Raw genomic sequence first — 18,442 nt, 5'->3', positions numbered from 1 at the left:
AGCGAGAAGATCCATCAGGTAACCAGCGCGGCCCCGCAAATCGAGAGTGTACTCGCCGCAACCTCGCGCACCCCTTTCACTAACGCGTTGATTAGTGTGCAACTTGGAAAGATAGAGAAGCTGCGCCTACCCGAGTACAAACCCGGCGGAGACCCGGTGGAACACATGACAGCTTTCAACATCGCGATGGCGCGGGCTCGACTCTCTGACAAAGAAAGGCACGCAGGCTATTGCCAAGTGTTCGTCGAGACTCTCCACGAGCAAGCCCTAACCTGGTTCTCCCAGTTAGAGGAAAACTCAATCGGAAGCTTCTGTGACTTGTCAGCAGCTTTTCTCAACACGTACATTATGTTCACAACCGCCTCTAGCTTGTGGAACCTCAACCAAACCAAAGACCAGAGCCTCCGCAACTACATGGAGAAATTCAAAGCTGTAGTCTCGAGGATTGAAATCCCAGACAGTATCGCCATCGACGCCCTGCGGAACACGTTGTGGGTTCGTTCTAAGTTCCGAGAAGACTTATACCAAACCCCAACTACGTCACTCCAAGACGCTATCGCGCGCTCTGATAACTTCATCTGAATGGAAGAAGATACTAATGCAATTCTCAGCAAGATGAATGCAACCAAAGCTCAAGCGGCTAAAAACGCTAACACGCGACAAGAACCGCACCAGCATGCCCCAAGCGACAAAAACGGCCGCAAAGACGGATACATGTATGTCGTCAACGAGAACAACGTGCCGGTTTCAACTCTCGTAGTCCGCGGAGAAAGCTGGAACAAGTGGGTAAGGGAGCTTGATTCGTCTGACAAACCAGTCGACGCTGTTTGCGCGACCCAACCTACAATAACAGCAGGTTCAGCGGCAAGCCCTTCCAGAACCGTTGATCTCACCAAGCACTGCAAATATCACGACGTCAAAGGGCACGATACGACAGAGTGCAAGTCACTCTATGCGCACTACCTCTCATCTCTCGCAAGTGGCGACTTTAAGTTCGAACCCCTAAAAGCTAAGCCAAAGAACGGCAAGAGCTGGAGCAAGAATAAAGAAAGGAGAGCCCAACGCAAAGCTACAGGCAAAGGTCGACAAAGCGAAACTCAACAACGGGACGACGAGGAAGACACTCTGAAGGGTAACGGCGAGGGAGACTCCTCAGCCGACGAAGACCAACCAGCTAATCGCAGGCGCATTGAGGTTATACTCTCTCAGCAAACCTTATTGTCGGATGACGAGTACGACAACACGCCTGTACTCGAAGATTTGAGAGACGTTCCGAAACGACAGTTCGAGTCCGAAGATAGCAACAGCTCCAAGCACAATGATCTCCGAACAACGTTGGATGGACGGAAGTCCCGGGGTATCTCGACAGGTGACCTTCGAGATAAACTCAACGCTGGCGCATGCGATCTTCGCATCCGTCTCAATCGTTCGAAATCCATGGACCTCCGAAGACGTTTGGAGCAAACTAAGACGTCACAATGACACTCCGTCATAAAAAAACGACAATAACGTATCAACCGATTTATGCGCCTTCTTAGACTCCAAGCGAGTAAAAACGAGACAGCAGCTAAACGTCATTATGGGTGGATCTCCTCCTTGCGGCAATTCTGTTCGCTCCGTCAAGGATTACCGTCGACAGGTTGCGACTTCGCAGAGGTGGCCGACTAGGCCGCCAAGTCACCCTCCGATAACTTTTTCGCCGGATGACGCCGAGGGGATTCACGTACCCCACAATGACCCTATTCTTGTCGTCCTTGGAATTGGGGAGTACGACGTCACCAAAGTCCTCGTTGATACAAGAAGCTCCGTCGACCTCATCTTCCGAGGAACTCTGCAGAAGATGGGAGTCGATCTAGACGACATAAAACCATCCTCCAGAACATTAACCGGCTTCAACGGATCCTCCGAAACAATACTAGGGACAATCCGCCTTCCGGAACGCGCATGTGGAGTCACTCGAACTATCAAGTTTACAGTTGTAAGCACGAAGACCCCTTACCACGCTATACTTGGAACCCCCTAGATACACTCAATGCAGGCTATTCCATCTACTTATCATCAGTGTGTCAAGTTCCCCGGTACAGACAGAAAAATCAAAACATTACGAGGAGATCAAAAAGCCGCTAGGGAGCTCCTAGTCGCCACAGTCAAACTCCAACGATCGTCTCTATCCGGCTATAACGATTCACGAACTAAACGTCGACCCGACATTCAAGCCTATCCGACAAAAGCGACGTAAACTTGGTCCCGACAGGTCAAAGGCTGTAAACGAAGAGGTCGACCGGTTACTTGGCGCTGGCTCAATTCCTGAGGTGCGCTACCCCGAGTGGTTAGCAAATCCAGTAGTCGTTAAGAAGAATAACGGGAAGTGGCGAGTCTGCGTCGACTTCACTGACTTAAATAAAGCTTGCCCAAAGGACAGCTATCCTCTCCCCAACATCGACCGTTTAGTCGAGACCACAGCTGGAAACGAGATGCTCACCTTCATGGACGCTTTCTCCAGGTACAACCAAATAATGATGCACCCCGACGATCGCGAGAAGACGGCCTTTATCACAAATAGAGGAACCTACTGCTATAAGGTCATGCCATTCGGCTTGAAGAATCCAGGAGCAACCTACCAACGGCTTGTGAACACAATGTTCGCAGATAAGCTGGGCGTCACCATGGAAATATACATCGACGACATGCTTGTCAAGTCGCTACACGCCGCTGATCACCTCCGTCATTTGCAAGATTGCTTCGAAACTCTCAACAAATACGGCATGAAACTGAACCCGGCAAAGTGCACGTTCGGGGTTTCTTCAGGCGAGTTCCTTGGTTACATAGTCACACAGCGGGGAATCGAAGCAAACCCGAAGCAGATCTCCGCGGTCCTGAACCTCCTAAGCCCAAAAAACAGTAGAGAAGTACAACGGCTTACGGGTAGGATGCACTCAATCGGTTCATCTCCAGATCCACCGACAAATGCTTGTCGTTCTACGATCTCCTACGAGGTAACAAGAGGTTTATCTGGGATGAGAAATGCAAGGAGGCATTTACTCAACTCAAGCATTATTTGACAACACCACCCGTACTCGCCAAGCCAGATGTCGGCGACGTTCAATCTCTCTACGTTGCAGTGTCGCAAGCACCAGTCAGCAGCGTTCTGATAAAAGAGGACCGTGGTGAGCAAAAGCCAATCTTCTACACAAGCAAGCGCATGACCGGACCAGAAACGCGATACCCAACTCTGGAGAAGATGGCGCTGGCAGTCGTCGAAGCGGCGAGAAAGCTTCCCCCATAATTTCAGTCACATTCAGTGGAAGTATTAACCGACAAGCCCCTACGAACGATATTCCAAAATACCAACATGTCCGGAAGACTAACGAAGTGGGCTCTTGAACTCGTTGAGCTTGATATCACGTACAAGAACCGAACCGCGGCAAAATCTCAGGTTCTTGCGGATTTCTTATTCGAATTGCCCCGGAATTGGAACAAGACCTCACACTCCCAAACCCAAATTGGACGCTGCATGTCGACGGATCTTCGACTAACAAGGGCGCAGGTGCCGGAGTCCAACTACAGTCCCCGACCGGAGAACTGATCAGTCAGTCTTTTAGCTTCGGCTTTCCAGCTTCGAACAACGAAGCAGAATACGAATCTTTGATCGCTGGACTCCGCTTTGCAAAAGCTGTCAAGGAAAAACGCCTAAGCGCCTACTGCGACTCGCAGTTAGTCGCCCGCAACGATCGGATGGACGCCTACCTCAAGATAGTACAAGGCTTAGCCGCAGAGTTTGAATTCTTCGAACTCGTCAAAGTTCCCAGAGGGGAAAACGTCTGTGCCGACGCCCTCGTAGCCCTTGGAAGCAAGCTTCGGGATCAAGTTAAACGAACCATCCCAATACACCGCATTGAGAAGCCGAGCATCAATATCTCGACCTGCCAAACCGTCATCATAGCCCCAGTCACCGAAACCAACACGCCCGATACTGATGGATTCGGCCCTGACTGGAGAACTGAGTTCATTGACTATCTCTCAAAGGGAGAACTTCCAACCGAGAAATGGGCAGCCCGCCGACTAAAAAAACGCAGTGCCCATTATGTCGTCCTAGACGACGAAATTCAACGATGGACTGCGAGTAAAGTACTCCTCAAATGTATCCATGGTGATGAGACAGTAAGGGTTATGGCCGAAACGAATAAAGGCGCTGGAGGAAACCATTCGGGCGGACGAGCATTAGCGATCAAAGTGAGAAGCCTAGGCTTCTTCTGGCCGAGGATGAACACAGATTTCGAGTCCTACGCTAGAAGCTGCGACAAATGCCAACGGCACGCACCAAGCATCCATTGTCCAACTGAAATGTTACGAACGAAGACCGCGCCGTACCCGTTTATGCGATGGGCAATGGATATCATTGGACCCCTTCCCTGCTCCCGCCAGCGACGTTTCATTCTCGTCCTCACCGATTACTTCACCAAATGGATCGAAGCTGAAGCCTACGCTCAAGTCACAGACAAAGAAGTCCGTGGTTTCGTCTGGAAAAACATTATCTGCCGCCACGGTCTACCTTATGAAATCGTTAATGATAATGGATCACAATTAATGTCAGGTAACTTCAAGGAGTTCTGCAGCAAGTGGAACATTCGATTAAGCCCTTCCACACCTCGTTACCCGCAAGGAAACGGCCAAGCAGAATCCTCCAACAAGCTCATCATCGATGACATTAAGAAACGTTTAGACCTGAAAAAGGGTCATTGGGCCGACGAACTCGATGGATTCCTATGGAGCCACCGCACAACACCAAGAGGATCGACTAAATCGACACCTTTCTCTCTTGCATACGGTACCGAGGCTATGGCTCCCGCAGAAGTTAACGTTTCAAGCCTCCGACGTTCGAAAATGCCCAGTACGTCGAACTCAACAAGGAGATGCTGCTTGATGCCCTCGACAAGATTGAAGAACGACGGGACCAAGCTCTGCTACGAATCCAAAACTATCAACATTAGATAGAGAGTTACTACAACAAAAAGGTCCTGGCCCGACCCCTTGAACTCGGTGACCTTGTCATACGCAAAGTTTTCGAGATCACTAAGGAGATGAACGCCGGTAAACTCGGCGCTAGGTGGGAAGGACCTTACAAAATCATCAAAGTTGTGAAACCAGGCATCTACCGACTTCAAACGTCACGCGTAGAAGAAGTGCCTAGAGCATGGAACTCAATGTAAAAAAAAAAAAAAAAAAAAAAAAAAAAAAAAAAAAAAAACCGAGTAGATGCATCTCCGCGGTCACTTCTACTCGATCGAGTAAATGCGCTTCTAACGGCCACTTTTACTCGGGAAAAATGAACCACGAATGGCTTGATCCTCTACCGAGGTACGTAGGCAGCCTTAACCGGTCCAGCTGTAACAAAACCAAAGTCAAAATCTTGTCCTTTGTTTCGACCCCAATCGAGTAAATACCGATTATCGAACCCAACGGCTCCCGTGTCTCCATTTCAACAATTTCATAGAAAATAACCAGACTTCGAACTCAAGCAGCTAACAGATCCTAATCAAACTATCCTACAAAAAAAAAAAAAAAAAAAAAACAAAAACCGAGGAGATGCCCCTCCGCGGTCAGTTCTACTCGATCGAGTAAATGCGCTTCTAACGGCCACTTTTACTCGGGAAAAATGAACCACGAATGGCTTGATCCTCTACCGAGGTACGTAGGCAGCCTTAACCGGTCCAGCTGTAACAAAACCAAAGTCAAAATCTTGTCCTTTGTTTCGACCCCAATCGAGTAAATACCGATTATCGAACCCAACGGCTCCCGTGTCTCCATCAGGAGGTACGCGGATACTCACGTCCCATTGCCTAGCTATGTCCTGATCAGACACTTAGCCTAAGGACCCAACGATCGTGAGCCACCTATGCCCAAAGAGCATTGACCGACCAAACAGAGTGAATCTTTACCTTTTCTCGACTAGCGCGTAACGGATTAGCTACCCAATTACTCGATTTTCATTGAAAAAATGGACGAAAGAACCTTCCACTTTTAGACTCAGTTTCTTGTTTTCGAAATACAATGACACACCTAGACGTTATCTCAATCGAAATACGACAAGAGCTGAATAAAGTCCCTTAGCGGGTTTTTTCGTTATCTATTTGCAAAAGCTAAAGGTCAGGAGTCTATTGTTTCTAAGCGAGTATATCGCCAGACTCTACAGATATATGAAATTTACTTAGAAAAATCGCAAGTACAGATAAGGACTACAACAACACACAAATTTAAAGTCCGCTTAAAAGAGCTACTTACCGACAAAATGAAAGTATGTCTAGTCGTACAACAGCAGGGTCTATCAAGACCACAAAAACAAAAGGCACAAAGAAAAACAAAAAAAAAGCAAAGCGTCAAGGCACAGAATCTTGATCGTCCTCCTCCGGTGCTCCAAGAGTAGCAAGACCGACTGGGTCTTCAGTAGAGGCAGCAGCCGGGTCTTCCACTCGAGTATGAACAGGGACAAGGGAGTCCACAGCCGGAGGCGGGGGGTTTGAAATGTCTCTATCCCCGACTTCGTTGGTTGTCTCTTCCTCGACAGGCTGCGGCGGCGACGTCTCCTCGGCTCTATCATCTTCCTCCTCTTCGTCTTCTCGTCCTTCGGAGGAAGAATCCGAGACGAGGACAGGATCCTCGATGCCCACGTTCTCGGTCTCTTCCTCTCGAACCGGAGTGACGCCTATCTCAAGGTTGCCCTTTTCAGCGACCTCCTCCAGGTTCTCATTCCCTGGACGTTCCTCAAGACCACCTCCCTCTGGGACCTCGACGTGCTCAGCGGGGACCGACGTGACGTCAACCAATGGCTCTTCTGATGGCTCCTCGGTAATTTCGAGCGAGGTAATGAACTGAAAAGCCGTCTCCGATCTGATCAAATTTACGTTCGATCCATAAGGATCAAACGATGCTCTAAACCTGTCCTCGACGAAGCGAGAAGGAAGGACCAGCGGAGAAAGAGTGAGGTCGGTATCAGATGGCGGACCTACACAAAGTTTCATAGCCTCCGCCTCATGGATCTTCTCCTGCTCAGCGAAAACGTCGATCATTTCTTGTGGGATCTCCGTCCCACTGTCCTTTATCATCTCAAGGCACTTCTTCGTCCCCAAAGCTTGACCGTACAGGTTCTTCGCCTTCCCAAAGCATCCAAGCGAGTAAAATGGTCGCGTACGCGACCAAAACAGCGATTTACCTTCTCGACCATAGCAGCTTCAACCCTTTCCCTCTCACGAGTAACCTCCAACCTCCGGGAGTCCCTCAAGCATTGCCTCTCTCTGATCAACTTCTCCACTGCAGCGTCCCTTTCTGCGAGTAGCTCAGCCTTCTCCTTCTCAAGGGTCGCAGCCGCTTGCTCCAAACTAGTGTTCTCTCGGGCAAGCTCTTTCTTCACCGCTCTGTCGGATTTGAGCTTACCCTCCAGCTCTTCGAACTTCACTCAGAATTTCCTTCTCCTTCTTAGCCTTCTTATGCTCTGCCCTTACTCTCTCGATGGCCTTCAACCTTGCCTGAGCAAGCTTCTCTGAAGATCCCAACTGGATCATCGTCTGCTTCAGAGCACTGTCGTACTTCTCGATAAGGAAGTTCATGCTCCCGTCACTCTGCAGAACGATAAACACGGACTACGTGAGATGGATGAATCCAATAAATCAACAAAGAGATAAAAGATGAAAGGTAACGCAGTTACCCGCGCTCTCGAAGAAGCGGCGTCAATGTATTCATTCCTGAAGTAAAGATCTTCCAGTTGCGGCATCTCCTTCGTCCCACCACGAATTTGGCGAGTCAGTTCCGCGCATCTAAGGGGATTAAGAATTAGGGGAGTTGTCTCATCGTAAGAAAACTTGACGCGATCAGGGAATTCGATCCCCCTTCTCTTTGCTAGGGAACCTTCAGATCGAGAATTTTTACTCGCAGAAGAGTCGGGAGCAGACCTCTCATTCGCAACGGGCTCATCACCAGAACCCCCTTCTCGCGAGCTGGTTTTCATCCTCTCCTCCGACAGGTTTTCAGGAGTGTCGCTGTCCTCCCCAACAACGTCGACTAAGGTCGCATCAACAGCATTCGTGTCGGAGGTAGAAGGACGGGGCTCTGCCTCAACAGACTTCTTAGTTTTCTTCTTTGGGCGACCATCTGGTGCCGCCCCGACTAAAGCACCCTCTCGCCCTTCTGCTAGGCCCTCATATCTATCAACAGAGGAAGCTGCCCCGCCACGAGACCTTTTTTTGTCGTCCTTCTTCCTTTTTGCATTCGAACCCTCAGAAGTCGCATCGAGGGAGGCAGACTCTTCGGGAGGAACCTCGTCGGTCGCTCCCCCCTTAGTCTTTTTGCTCTTTTTCTTCTTCTTAAGACCTGAAGCAGAAGTCTCCGCTCCGATCCCTTCATCGACTACAATAGGGGCCCCCTCTCTGGAGGCTCCTTCCTTGGAGGCCCTTTCTCTGGAGGTTCCACCACCTTCAGAAGCACCGTCTCCTCCAGAGTTAGACGGTCCCTGAGGATCGACTGTAGTCGATTTCTTCGAGAGCAATTGCAACTTTCCTTTCAACAGGGCGCTTAGATCCGGGACTCCATCCATTTCTCTAACTTTATCGAGAAGTCTATGTTGTTTACGAGTAAACAAAGGAAGGCGCGACTTACGGGAACCGAGAACACAAGGAAGTATCGACTCCCAATCAACTACAGAAGCAGAGAATCAACATGAAAATCGCAAAAAGAACAAACCTCGAATAGTCCCTAAAAGCAACCAGCAGGCTTACCTCACGTCTTATTTGGATGACCGGTCAAGACGTTGTAGTTCGAACGCATTTTCACTGAGAAAATCCCGTTTGGCTCCGCCTTCGTGAAAATCAGCTCCTCGAAGACCCTCACGCTCATCGAGATGTCCATCTCAGCTGCCATTACCATCAACATGACGACTATTCGCAGCGACCCGTTCAAAAGTTGACAGATGGCAATGTCTCGGCGGAATGCATAAAACGTCACCAACCGAGGGATCGGAAATCAAAGCTTCGTATGCTCCCCGAAGTAGGACTCATACACGCACTGGTAACCAACCGGATGCGACCAGGGACGCTGCTCAGGAGACGGGATGATGTAGGTAACGCCAGCACCTCCGTTCGCCCTTAACAGATCCTTTACAGTATGGTGAGAAGCACAGGATTCAAACACATTCCCCCACGACTGAGCCCGCGGGTCGCGCAGCAGTCCAGGCGGCAGCGGAAGAAGCTCCTCGAAGATCCCACCAGGATGATAAATAGTTGGACGACAGTCTATCTGGTCGAAACGAACTCTCTTGCGAACCCGCCTCGAAGGCGTCGGGGACCGACCAGACGCATCAGCGTCGCCACGTTCGGAACCAGCTGCAGTATCGCTTTGGTCTCAATCATTAGGTCTACGAAGGCCTAAATGGGCCTCAAAGGCCGCCTAAATGCCCAGAAACTTACTCGCGACGGTTCAGTTTCTCGCTTGAACCGGTTTTCAATCAAGTAGTCAGACCGGAATCAATTCCTGGTCTCGATTTAAACCGGTCCCCGATTAACCAACAAAACCGATCCCCGTCGTTTTATCCGAAATAATCTATCACCCGAGTAAACTGTATCTCATCATAAAGAGAGAGAGGCAAGTAGGCGAGTCAAGACAAGCGCTACTCGGAGCGACCAGAGACACCTACAGAACATCATGCGACCAAAAGCACGCACCGACGACAAAACAGGAAGGATTATCCCTTGCATTAGAGCCTGCTATCCGAATAAACCTGACCCACAAATTCGCTGAGACCGCCACGTCGCTCACAAGTGAACTGGGGGGGAGGGACTTATTGTAGGAGATGGATTACATCTCTCCACAAGGCCCATCGAATAACAGGCCCTAATTCAGCAAGTTTGATTAGTTTAGTCGGCTCGGTGGCTAAAGACGTCAGCTCGACCTTAGAGTACTTTTAGCCGGTCGACTAAGCCGACCCGAAGTGCCCGGCTTGGTGAGAACTTTGCCCAGGCCCGTATACTCGTCCTCTCACATCAAGGCCCAAAGAGGTATGAAATTAGGGCATCAAGGACAGGAGACCTATAAAAGGGGAGGAGGAAGCAACAAGAGAGAGGACTTTGGGATTTTACACACTGAGCGGCTAGATCTAGGGTCTTAGCCATCTCTTTGATCTTGTGGCTTTGAGCTTTCTAGGTTGTCTTTCTCACTTTCTCGTCACTCTTGTAACATTTTGGCTCGAATCTAATAAAACGTCTTTAGTCATCCCATTTCCGATTTCTTTCAACCTAGTCGACTGAATCCCGTTCAAACAATTTACTGTTGGGGATGGATTTACATCCTCCTCAAGGCCCATTAGACATTGAACTAGCCCATATTGCTAGGAAGCCCTAGGCTTCATCTTTCTATAAATAAGGAGCTACCTCCTTATGAGAAAAGATCTTCTCCTCTTCTTAGACTTTAAGAACATATTTTCATAGAGATTTTGTATTCTAAGGTTCACTTTACCTTTGTAATCATCTTGGTGATGAACCTTCAATCAATGAAATCTCTTTTATATTCTTTTTCCCATTTGATTTCATCTAAAGATTTCTCCTAAGCCTCAAGAATCTAATTCTTATTCTTAGATTCTTTTATTGTATTGATTCAACAAACATCACCAGCATAAACACCATTTTTAGATCAAACAGTTGGCGCTAGAAGGAGAGGGCCAAGGAGAATTATTTTCAAAGCAAATCGAACTAGGGAGCAAATCATGGATCTCATCGGTTTCTACTCCATCGTGGCTTACAACAGCCAAGGATTTGGGCTCAAAGACAATAATAATTCTTGAGAAAAGAAGCTCAAGTTAGACCCAACAGATCTTGTAATCATCTCATCCTCTCTCCACGACGACAGAGCCACACACGAACAGCGCGATACGCTCCAAGTCATCAAACCCAACGGCGAAGAACCTAAGCGGCAGAGGCACTAGGTTTCATCGCATTATCGGCGTCCGTACAGTCAAGTTTCCTCGCCAGAAAAAGAGTTTCCGTCACTCTCGTTGAGATCAGCCCTAGCTTGCTCTGCTTCTGGTAAAGTCAGAGACTTTCTCCCTTTTGATTGGTGCGATGGAGGTCCGGTTGCTTCCTCAGCTCGTGCAAGCTTCAACCTCTCGACATGGGCTCTGACTCCGTCACCGTTGGGCTGAGAGTTGCATAGGGTCTGTATCCAGGTGATTCGATGCTTGTCATCTCGATCCTCATAGACGGCGCCGGTGAAGCTTCCGTCTCTATCCGCCGGTGAAGTTGACGCATCTCGCCCGCTTCAGCGCAAAAGTGCCGACACAGAGCTTCAAATAAGAGATGAGTTCATCACCAGACTAGAGCTTCAAAGGTACGAGCTTTATGTCCCAGAAGAGCTCGGAAAGCATCGAGCGTGAGAGCTTTCCGTTTGGAGAATTAGATTCAAAGCTCGAAACTTTCTTGAGAGTTGTCGTTAGAGAGGAGGATCTGATTTAATGAAGCAATCATGTGTTTGATCGGGTTTGGTGGTGAAATTGAACTTGTTGTCTCCGATGTCATCTCATCTCATCTCTGAAGTTAAGATCGTTTCCTTCCACAACCTGCGGTTCAGAGTCGCTGCTGAAAGTTATAAACTTTCCTCTCTCGGATCAAGCTCACATTCTTTGTTAGACGACTAAAGTCATCTCCTCCAGAGAAAGAGATCGGTAATGCGGATCTCAACGCCGCTGTAGCTCTCACTCTCAGCATCAAGTGGCGTTGCTTCACCAGAATCGACATCAAAAGTTGCGTTGGTCGGTTTAGGCGAGGCATGGCATGATTTGTTGACAACAGCACCACAAGTTCTTGATCTCTCTTGGAACATGGAAGCGGCTTAAATATCTGTGAACATCAGCACCAGTCTGCAGTAGCCAGTGTGATCTCTTCCTTGCAACGAGACCACCATAGCAAGCTCTGTCGCTAGCCAGCTCTGTCGCTAGCCAGCTCTGTCGCTAGCCATTAAAGGCACAAGCTTTCTGTTGGACTCTCATTTCTTCTTCACACCAAAGATAAGTTATTTTATCAAACCATCAAGTTCTTTAATCACTTAAACATTGTGGCTTTGGTTTAAACTAATGAAACAACTCTAAACTGTTCATTCATCTTATGTTATTGCTTAGCTGTTGGTAGTCTATGATATTAATAAGTTGACAATTATTATATCATCATGCACAACTCACTAGCATTAAGTAAAAACAAGTTCGATAGCTTGCATATTAATTATGCAACAGTTGGTTATTTCTTTTGGTTTATATTGGTCTAATCATGATCATGCTTTTGTGAACCAGAGCCAAAGAGAAAAACATAGCCAACAAGCAATTGCCACCACCATATGTCCTCATGCTTCGAAAGATGGCTCTCAGCCACGAGCTTATCGGAAACAGCATAAGACGGCGCTTTCTCACGTCATCATAGCCTGACGAACACACAAGCCAACAACTTGCTCGGCCCACACGATCTCAACGCAAGACTTCGGGTCGGCAATAGTTCGTTAAACGTGTACTTTAGGCACAAGTTTAAATTGAACTTGCTTTTTATTAGGCATGAGTTTGCGGTTGACTCGCTTATTGTTAGACACGAGTTTACAAAAACTCATCTTTGGCTAGGCATGAGTTTACAGAAGATCTCCGTCTACTAGGCACGAGTTCTCAGTAAACTCGCCTCTGTCTTAGCATGAGTCAAGTAAACTCGTCTTTCGCTAAGCACGAATTTAAAGCAAACTCGCTTTTTACTAGGCATAAGTTCGAAATAAACTCGCCTAAACCGTCATAGGTCTAGTTCATTGTCTAATAAACCCTATTCGTAAACTTCGCAGAGATCGATTCCATCTCTCTCAACGAACTTGGGGGGACTTACTGTTGGGAATGGATTTACATCCTCCTCAAGGCCCATTAGACATTGAACTAGCCAATATTGCTAGGAAGCCCTAGCCTTCATCTTTCTATAAATAAGGAGCTACCTCTTTATGAGAAAAAATCTTCTCCCTTCTTAGACTTTAAGAACATATTTTCATAGAGATTTTGTATTCTAAGGTTCACTTTACCTTTGTAATCATCTTGGTAATAAACCTTCGATCAATGAAATCTCCTTTATATTTTTTTTTCCATTTGATTTCATTTAAAGATTTCTCCTAAACCTCAAGAATCTAATTCTTATTCTTAGATTCTTTTATTGTATTTATTCAACAAACATCACCGGCATAAACACCATTTTTGGATCAAACATGGATCAGCAAATCATGGTGCTGAAAGTGTGTACGAGGTGTGAAAGGTGCAGGGCCAAAGCAGTTGGTTGTGTAAGGACATCGTGTAGAAAGTAGCTAAAGCTTGTCCAGATTCTGAAGAAGAAACTAGGCTACACATTACTGCCATTTAATTTCCTTTCTATGGCATAGGTATTTCCTGTGTCTAGTTTTTTTTGGTTCTTTCACTAGATTTCAGTTTGACATCTGTTGTTGAATGAACTCAAGTGACAGGAGTTAATGTGCTTGATGGTTTAAGAACATTCCATAGCATTGTAAGGAAACGATTAAAACTTACATCAAATGTTGTTGTACATCATTAGATCATTTACAACACCCGACCCTTGCGTAGTAAATTCATTATCATGCCAAAAGAAAAAACCCAAGCCCAACTTAAACATCCTTAAGTTACTACTATGCTAAACAGCTTGGTAACCTTCATTAAGCAGATCTTTTGAGCTTGGAGAGCTTCATCAATGCCTCTTCTAAGGGCTCAGTGATCTTGTCTTTTCTTCCCTATATAAATCCACAAACCAAAAATGCACCAAACAAATAAACTCAGATTGGCATTTTTCACAGATGAAAGTAAAACATATACACAGAAAGCATAAGAACCGAGCGCTAATGCATACCTTCATGGATGGAAGAAAAGCAAAGACTTCATCAATGCTTTCTGGACAGACATTGGCAATCACACACATCTGCAAAACACAACACAAAAGTTAGAAACCTGCTTAGGGTTTGTTGTCTGGATGAATCAAAGCTCTTTGGTTAAGTTCAGTACCTCGCTTTCAGAAACACCATGCTTTTTCAGAGGCCTGATATCATACTCGTTAAGTTATAAACACAGAATAGAATCACATATGAATCTGCATCAAAGATCGATGAAGACAGCTAGAAAAAGGATACTCAAGGATCTGTCTGACAGACTGAGGATTCATGTAGCAACGACCATACTTCACATACTCCAGTCCTCTGTCGAACGACCTGAAAACAAACCACACATTAGTGAGAATCCAAAGACCTTTCCCGCACGGAAAACAGAACACAATGTCGTGAATGTTGTTACTCACACAGGAAGCTTTACGCTAGGATCTTCAGATAGCACAGCCATTTGCTCCTTGATGCCTTGCAGAATCTCAAAAGCTTCACAATCCATCAAGCACTTTGCATTCTCCGGAAGCTCTGCAAACACCATCACACATATATTAACATGCAGAACAAAGGGTGGGGGGGCCTTGGTAGAGAAAGTAGCAGAATGTACTAAACCCTTATCAGTCTTAAGCTCAAGCGGCTGAGACTCTTTAGACAGAGCACTCTTCCTACCCTTGCTTCCCTTCCCACCTATAGTCCAAGAAGGTACGAGTGTAAGCAAACGAGACACAATCAAACAAAGAAGAAAGTTTGTACCTTTAGCAGAAGAACCTTGAATCTGGTCATCAGACTCTTGAAGAAACGTGTACTTGGACTCTCGCGGGCCTAAAGTTGAACATCACAGGATAAAGTTGGGAACTTTATGCGGAAGGAAGCGAGGAGAAAGCATAAAGGGCAAACCTTGAGGATCAAACTGGACTTTCCTTGTCTTCTTGGACTTGGTTGCGTTATCGTCCTTGCCGGACCCTATAACCTTCAAAACCGAGTTAAAGAAAATGTCCGACAAAGAAGGTAAGAAAATCTGATAAAAGTTGGTTTAGAGATGCGATACCATAAGAGGATTTGAGAGAAGATTTGAACCCTTTTCCTCCTTTCTCCGACATGACTAGTGCCGATGATCGAGATGAAGGCAAAGAGGAGGAGAGTGTCAGCAACAAACGGCGGAGATGGCAAGTCTGGAATGGCTCTCTCACTAGCTTTTACTTTGGTCTGTAATGGGCTTTTGATGGGCTTTTAGGCTTTTCATTAACTAGTCCCAAACTGAATCACCCAAATCCTTTATCTTAGCAAAATGAAAAACAAAACTATTTACAATACTTGATTTTGGGAAACAAATGAAATCACTTTTTTTTTAACAAAAAAAGAAAAGAAACGGTGCGTTCTTTTTGCATTAATGTTTACAGTGTCAATATTACTAATTTATAAAATGATAGTTTCATTAAATATCATGGGTATAAATGAAATTACAAATATCAAATTCAACAAGTGTTTCCTCCCGGACCACCAACATCAAAAAAGAAACCGCGATGATCATGGTGAGGAGGTTCGTTTATCCCAATTTCTATCCCATAACACTGGGGACTGTCTAACAACTTCTCTATTGGAAAATAATCCATTCTATGTGACTCATACTTAGAATTCATGACTTTAACATCTGAAAAAGTCGGTGATCCATCGGAAGGTACTGGTTGTTTTGGAAATTGACCATGACCCATCGCAGGGCTTGAACCAAATGGAGAAGCATGAACCACACCTCCAGCTCCAACAATATTTCCACCATTATCCATAAGGTTGAATAGCTCTTTTGGCCAATAGCCGATATCTACTTTAAATAAATTATAACCCAAGGTTGAAAGCCACCAATTTCCTGTTTGCTTATCCTTTTACCAGTAAAAGCAAATATCATTTGTTAATAAAAAACACATTTGCAATCAGTGTTTGCACTAATGAAGTCATAGTTTTGATTTAAACGCAAACGAATGTTAAAAGGTAACGGTAATAATTTAAACCTAACTAGTTAAATGATTATGTTTAAATGAGAATAACTAGTGACAATATTTTCAACAAAATTAAAACATTTCAATTAGAAAATGAAGTATTTCAAATCATGTAACATACCTGATGGATGAAGGGATGTATGTTGCCAGCTTCTAGTGGCTTCATTCCTAAGGGAAAGGCTATAGGATTTCGTGGCGATAATTGGACAAACCCCGGACATCCAGTATTGTAACATCCTTTTCCATCCTTACCCTGTCAAAATCGTATATAGATCCGGTCTTATGTATTTAGAAGCCTAAATTACTCAAACTATCTTTGCCCATAAACCATTATACTCAGAAATTTGATACTTTAAAAAATATTTACAGTTTCATGTTATATGTGATATAAATCTTAACATTTCAAATGCAGACCTGCCAAAATCCAAATGTCCAGACACTGTCGTTTCCATATAAGCTTGGATTTATCTGTATTTAAAAAAAGACTGCAATACTTGAGCACTATCCTGATGATTGATGGATGTACTGAGAAAGAAACCAAAATTAAATGTAAAACCTACCATTAAACCTGTCATCACAAAATTGGCCTCGTTATTAAGTCCACTCCCTATATATATTTGATTATACGACGCTTCATCGTCTCTGAGGTCTAAGTTATATGCATTAAAAAAGGCTTGCACACCACGATATGGACCAGGTTCCGACCTTACTCCAGCAATCTACCAAGAATAAATTATTATAGAGCGCGCGCGCACATATATATATATATTAGTAGATTTAAAGAATTGGGAGAAAAGTTGAATGCTTACATGTGTTAGAGGATCGAGCCCATCGGCTAAAATCGGATTGAGATACTTTTCGGCGAAAATTTGTGCATTAGTGTTGAATTCCTTTGTATTTCTCAGTATAGGAACAGTTCCATATGGACATGCTATTTTCGTTTTGTATGTCGCGTTATTGCCAGTTTGATTCGTTGAATCATGTGGTGAAAATGATGGTTTCATCTTTTCCAAAGAATAAATGTTATAGTCAATATATTTGTTTATTTGAATTGAATTTATATTTTATAAAACCATAAATGAAGGCGAGATATATTTGTAAAACCTTGTACCTGGATTTTGTGGTTTCTGAGCAAGGGATGATCAAGTCCCGGTTGCTTATAAATATCAATGCAATCGTATATCACATTTTCATTGATCTATCAAGGTTAAAAATACATGATAAACACACTGTTTCACTCACTTTATCAAAAAAAAAAACTACATATAGTTAATGAAGGATCAAAATGTAAGAAATGACAAGTTTTGTTGATCAAAATAATAGAAAGAAAGGGAGTGTCTCAAGCTTTGTTTTAAAGCTGACCTTGAAAGATTTGAGAGGCACTTTACTTTGATCCGAAGAAACTAGGGCTGCTGAGAACAAAAGAGGTACGAGATTCACGATAAGAGCCATCGTAAATGCTCTAGACATTTTATTAACTAGTTTTGTTTCTTCAAGGATGAATATAAGTCTGTTATTTATATACGATGTAGAAATGGAAAAGCTATATCTAGCACTATGTTTGACTAGTTTTTTTTAACTGCTATGTTTGACTAGTTTTCATTTCTTAATTTTGTCTAAGGTAATGGATTTTCAAATAAAGGAAATCAAGATATTTGACTCGAACCTATAATTACGACCATGCATCTGCAATGGTTGGATCTGCAGTGATTGTTTCTAAAAATGTTTTATTACAGTGATTATCTTTATTTTCTACTTAAAAAAAAAGATTGCAATCATATTCCTTTTCTATTAGTTTATCAATTTATTGTACATGTCATAACTTTAAAATGTAAAATTCCATCATTTTTATTAGTTTGTAACAACAGGCCAACACAACTACAATGTTTTAAGAACTAAAAGATATTTCAAAAGTAGTTAGCAAAGTTTCCTTTTTGTTATAAACCATTTAGTGATCGACCCATTTATCAGCCCGTATAGCAAGACGGACCAAGCTCATCCGCATGATCATACTGGCGCCTATCTACTCTTGTGTTTATCTACATTATAGTTGGTGTTTATCTTACGTATTGCTAGTCATTATCTAGTTAAAGATAAGTACGATCTCATGTCGATCCAGTACTTAGACCGTCATTACCATATGTATACACAGACCAGTTGATCGACCTAATAATACACACAAGTTCTCCTCTTCATTCACAACACGTTATCAGCACGACCTTGTCTCTAAACCCTTCCAAAAATCCACCACCCATAAATCAGAAACCAAACGATCTCTTGCCATTTTCCGGCGACTCCTAAAGCTCTTCCAGTCGCCTCCTTTTCTCTCTGTCAGCAACCAGCAGCAGCTCTCTCTCCTCACAGACCGTTCAACTCATCACAAAAGGTTCAGGTATCTTCAGAAAACTCAAAACAAAACCAAAAAGGATTTAAACCCTCAGCCGCATACATACAGCTACATCTAGCCGTATGTCTTCGCAGAATAAAATCTAAAACCCTAATCTATTTTCAAAGCT

At 44.6% G+C, this 18,442-nt stretch overlaps 3 protein-coding genes across 4 annotated transcripts; 1 reads left to right on the top strand and 2 right to left on the bottom strand.

Annotated features, from left to right (window-relative positions):
• Positions 1-1,579: 1,579 nt before the first annotated feature.
• On the top strand, positions 1,580-4,995 carry LOC106324262. The gene is made up of 3 exons (XM_013762261.1): positions 1,580-1,968; positions 2,255-3,006; positions 3,413-4,995. The coding sequence occupies exons 1-3, from the start codon at positions 1,580-1,582 to the stop codon at positions 4,993-4,995; spliced, it is 2,724 nt and encodes a 907-aa protein (XP_013617715.1).
• Positions 4,996-13,528: 8,533 nt separating this feature from the next.
• On the bottom strand, positions 13,529-15,126 carry LOC106325086 (DNA-directed RNA polymerases IV and V subunit 4). Of its 2 annotated transcripts, XM_013763111.1 has the most exons (9): positions 14,981-15,126; positions 14,830-14,895; positions 14,686-14,754; positions 14,545-14,619; positions 14,349-14,460; positions 14,185-14,262; positions 14,060-14,093; positions 13,908-13,976; positions 13,549-13,791 (listed from the first exon to the last, which is right to left on the bottom strand). In XM_013763111.1, exons 1-9 carry the CDS (start codon positions 15,030-15,032, stop codon positions 13,717-13,719), a joined length of 630 nt encoding a protein of 209 aa, XP_013618565.1. In that variant the 5' UTR covers positions 15,033-15,126; the 3' UTR covers positions 13,549-13,716. The 2 variants fall into 2 exon arrangements, with proteins under 2 accessions (XP_013618563.1, XP_013618565.1); XM_013763109.1 differs by having other exon boundaries at positions 13,529-13,791; positions 14,349-14,619.
• A 281-nt stretch (positions 15,127-15,407) lies between these two features.
• LOC106324261 lies at positions 15,408-17,394 on the bottom strand. The gene is made up of 7 exons (XM_013762260.1): positions 17,289-17,394; positions 17,038-17,124; positions 16,736-16,930; positions 16,487-16,645; positions 16,341-16,394; positions 16,048-16,179; positions 15,408-15,809 (listed from the first exon to the last, which is right to left on the bottom strand). The coding sequence occupies exons 1-7, from the start codon at positions 17,376-17,378 to the stop codon at positions 15,408-15,410; spliced, it is 1,119 nt and encodes a 372-aa protein (XP_013617714.1). The 5' UTR covers positions 17,379-17,394.
• Between the last annotated feature and the right edge of the window lie 1,048 nt (positions 17,395-18,442).

The sequence above is a fragment of the Brassica oleracea genome, chromosome C2 (genome assembly GCF_000695525.1).
Source record: "Brassica oleracea var. oleracea cultivar TO1000 chromosome C2, BOL, whole genome shotgun sequence".
Taxonomy (NCBI): Eukaryota; Viridiplantae; Streptophyta; class Magnoliopsida; order Brassicales; family Brassicaceae; genus Brassica; species Brassica oleracea.
This window is presented reverse-complemented; position numbering and strand designations above follow the sequence as displayed.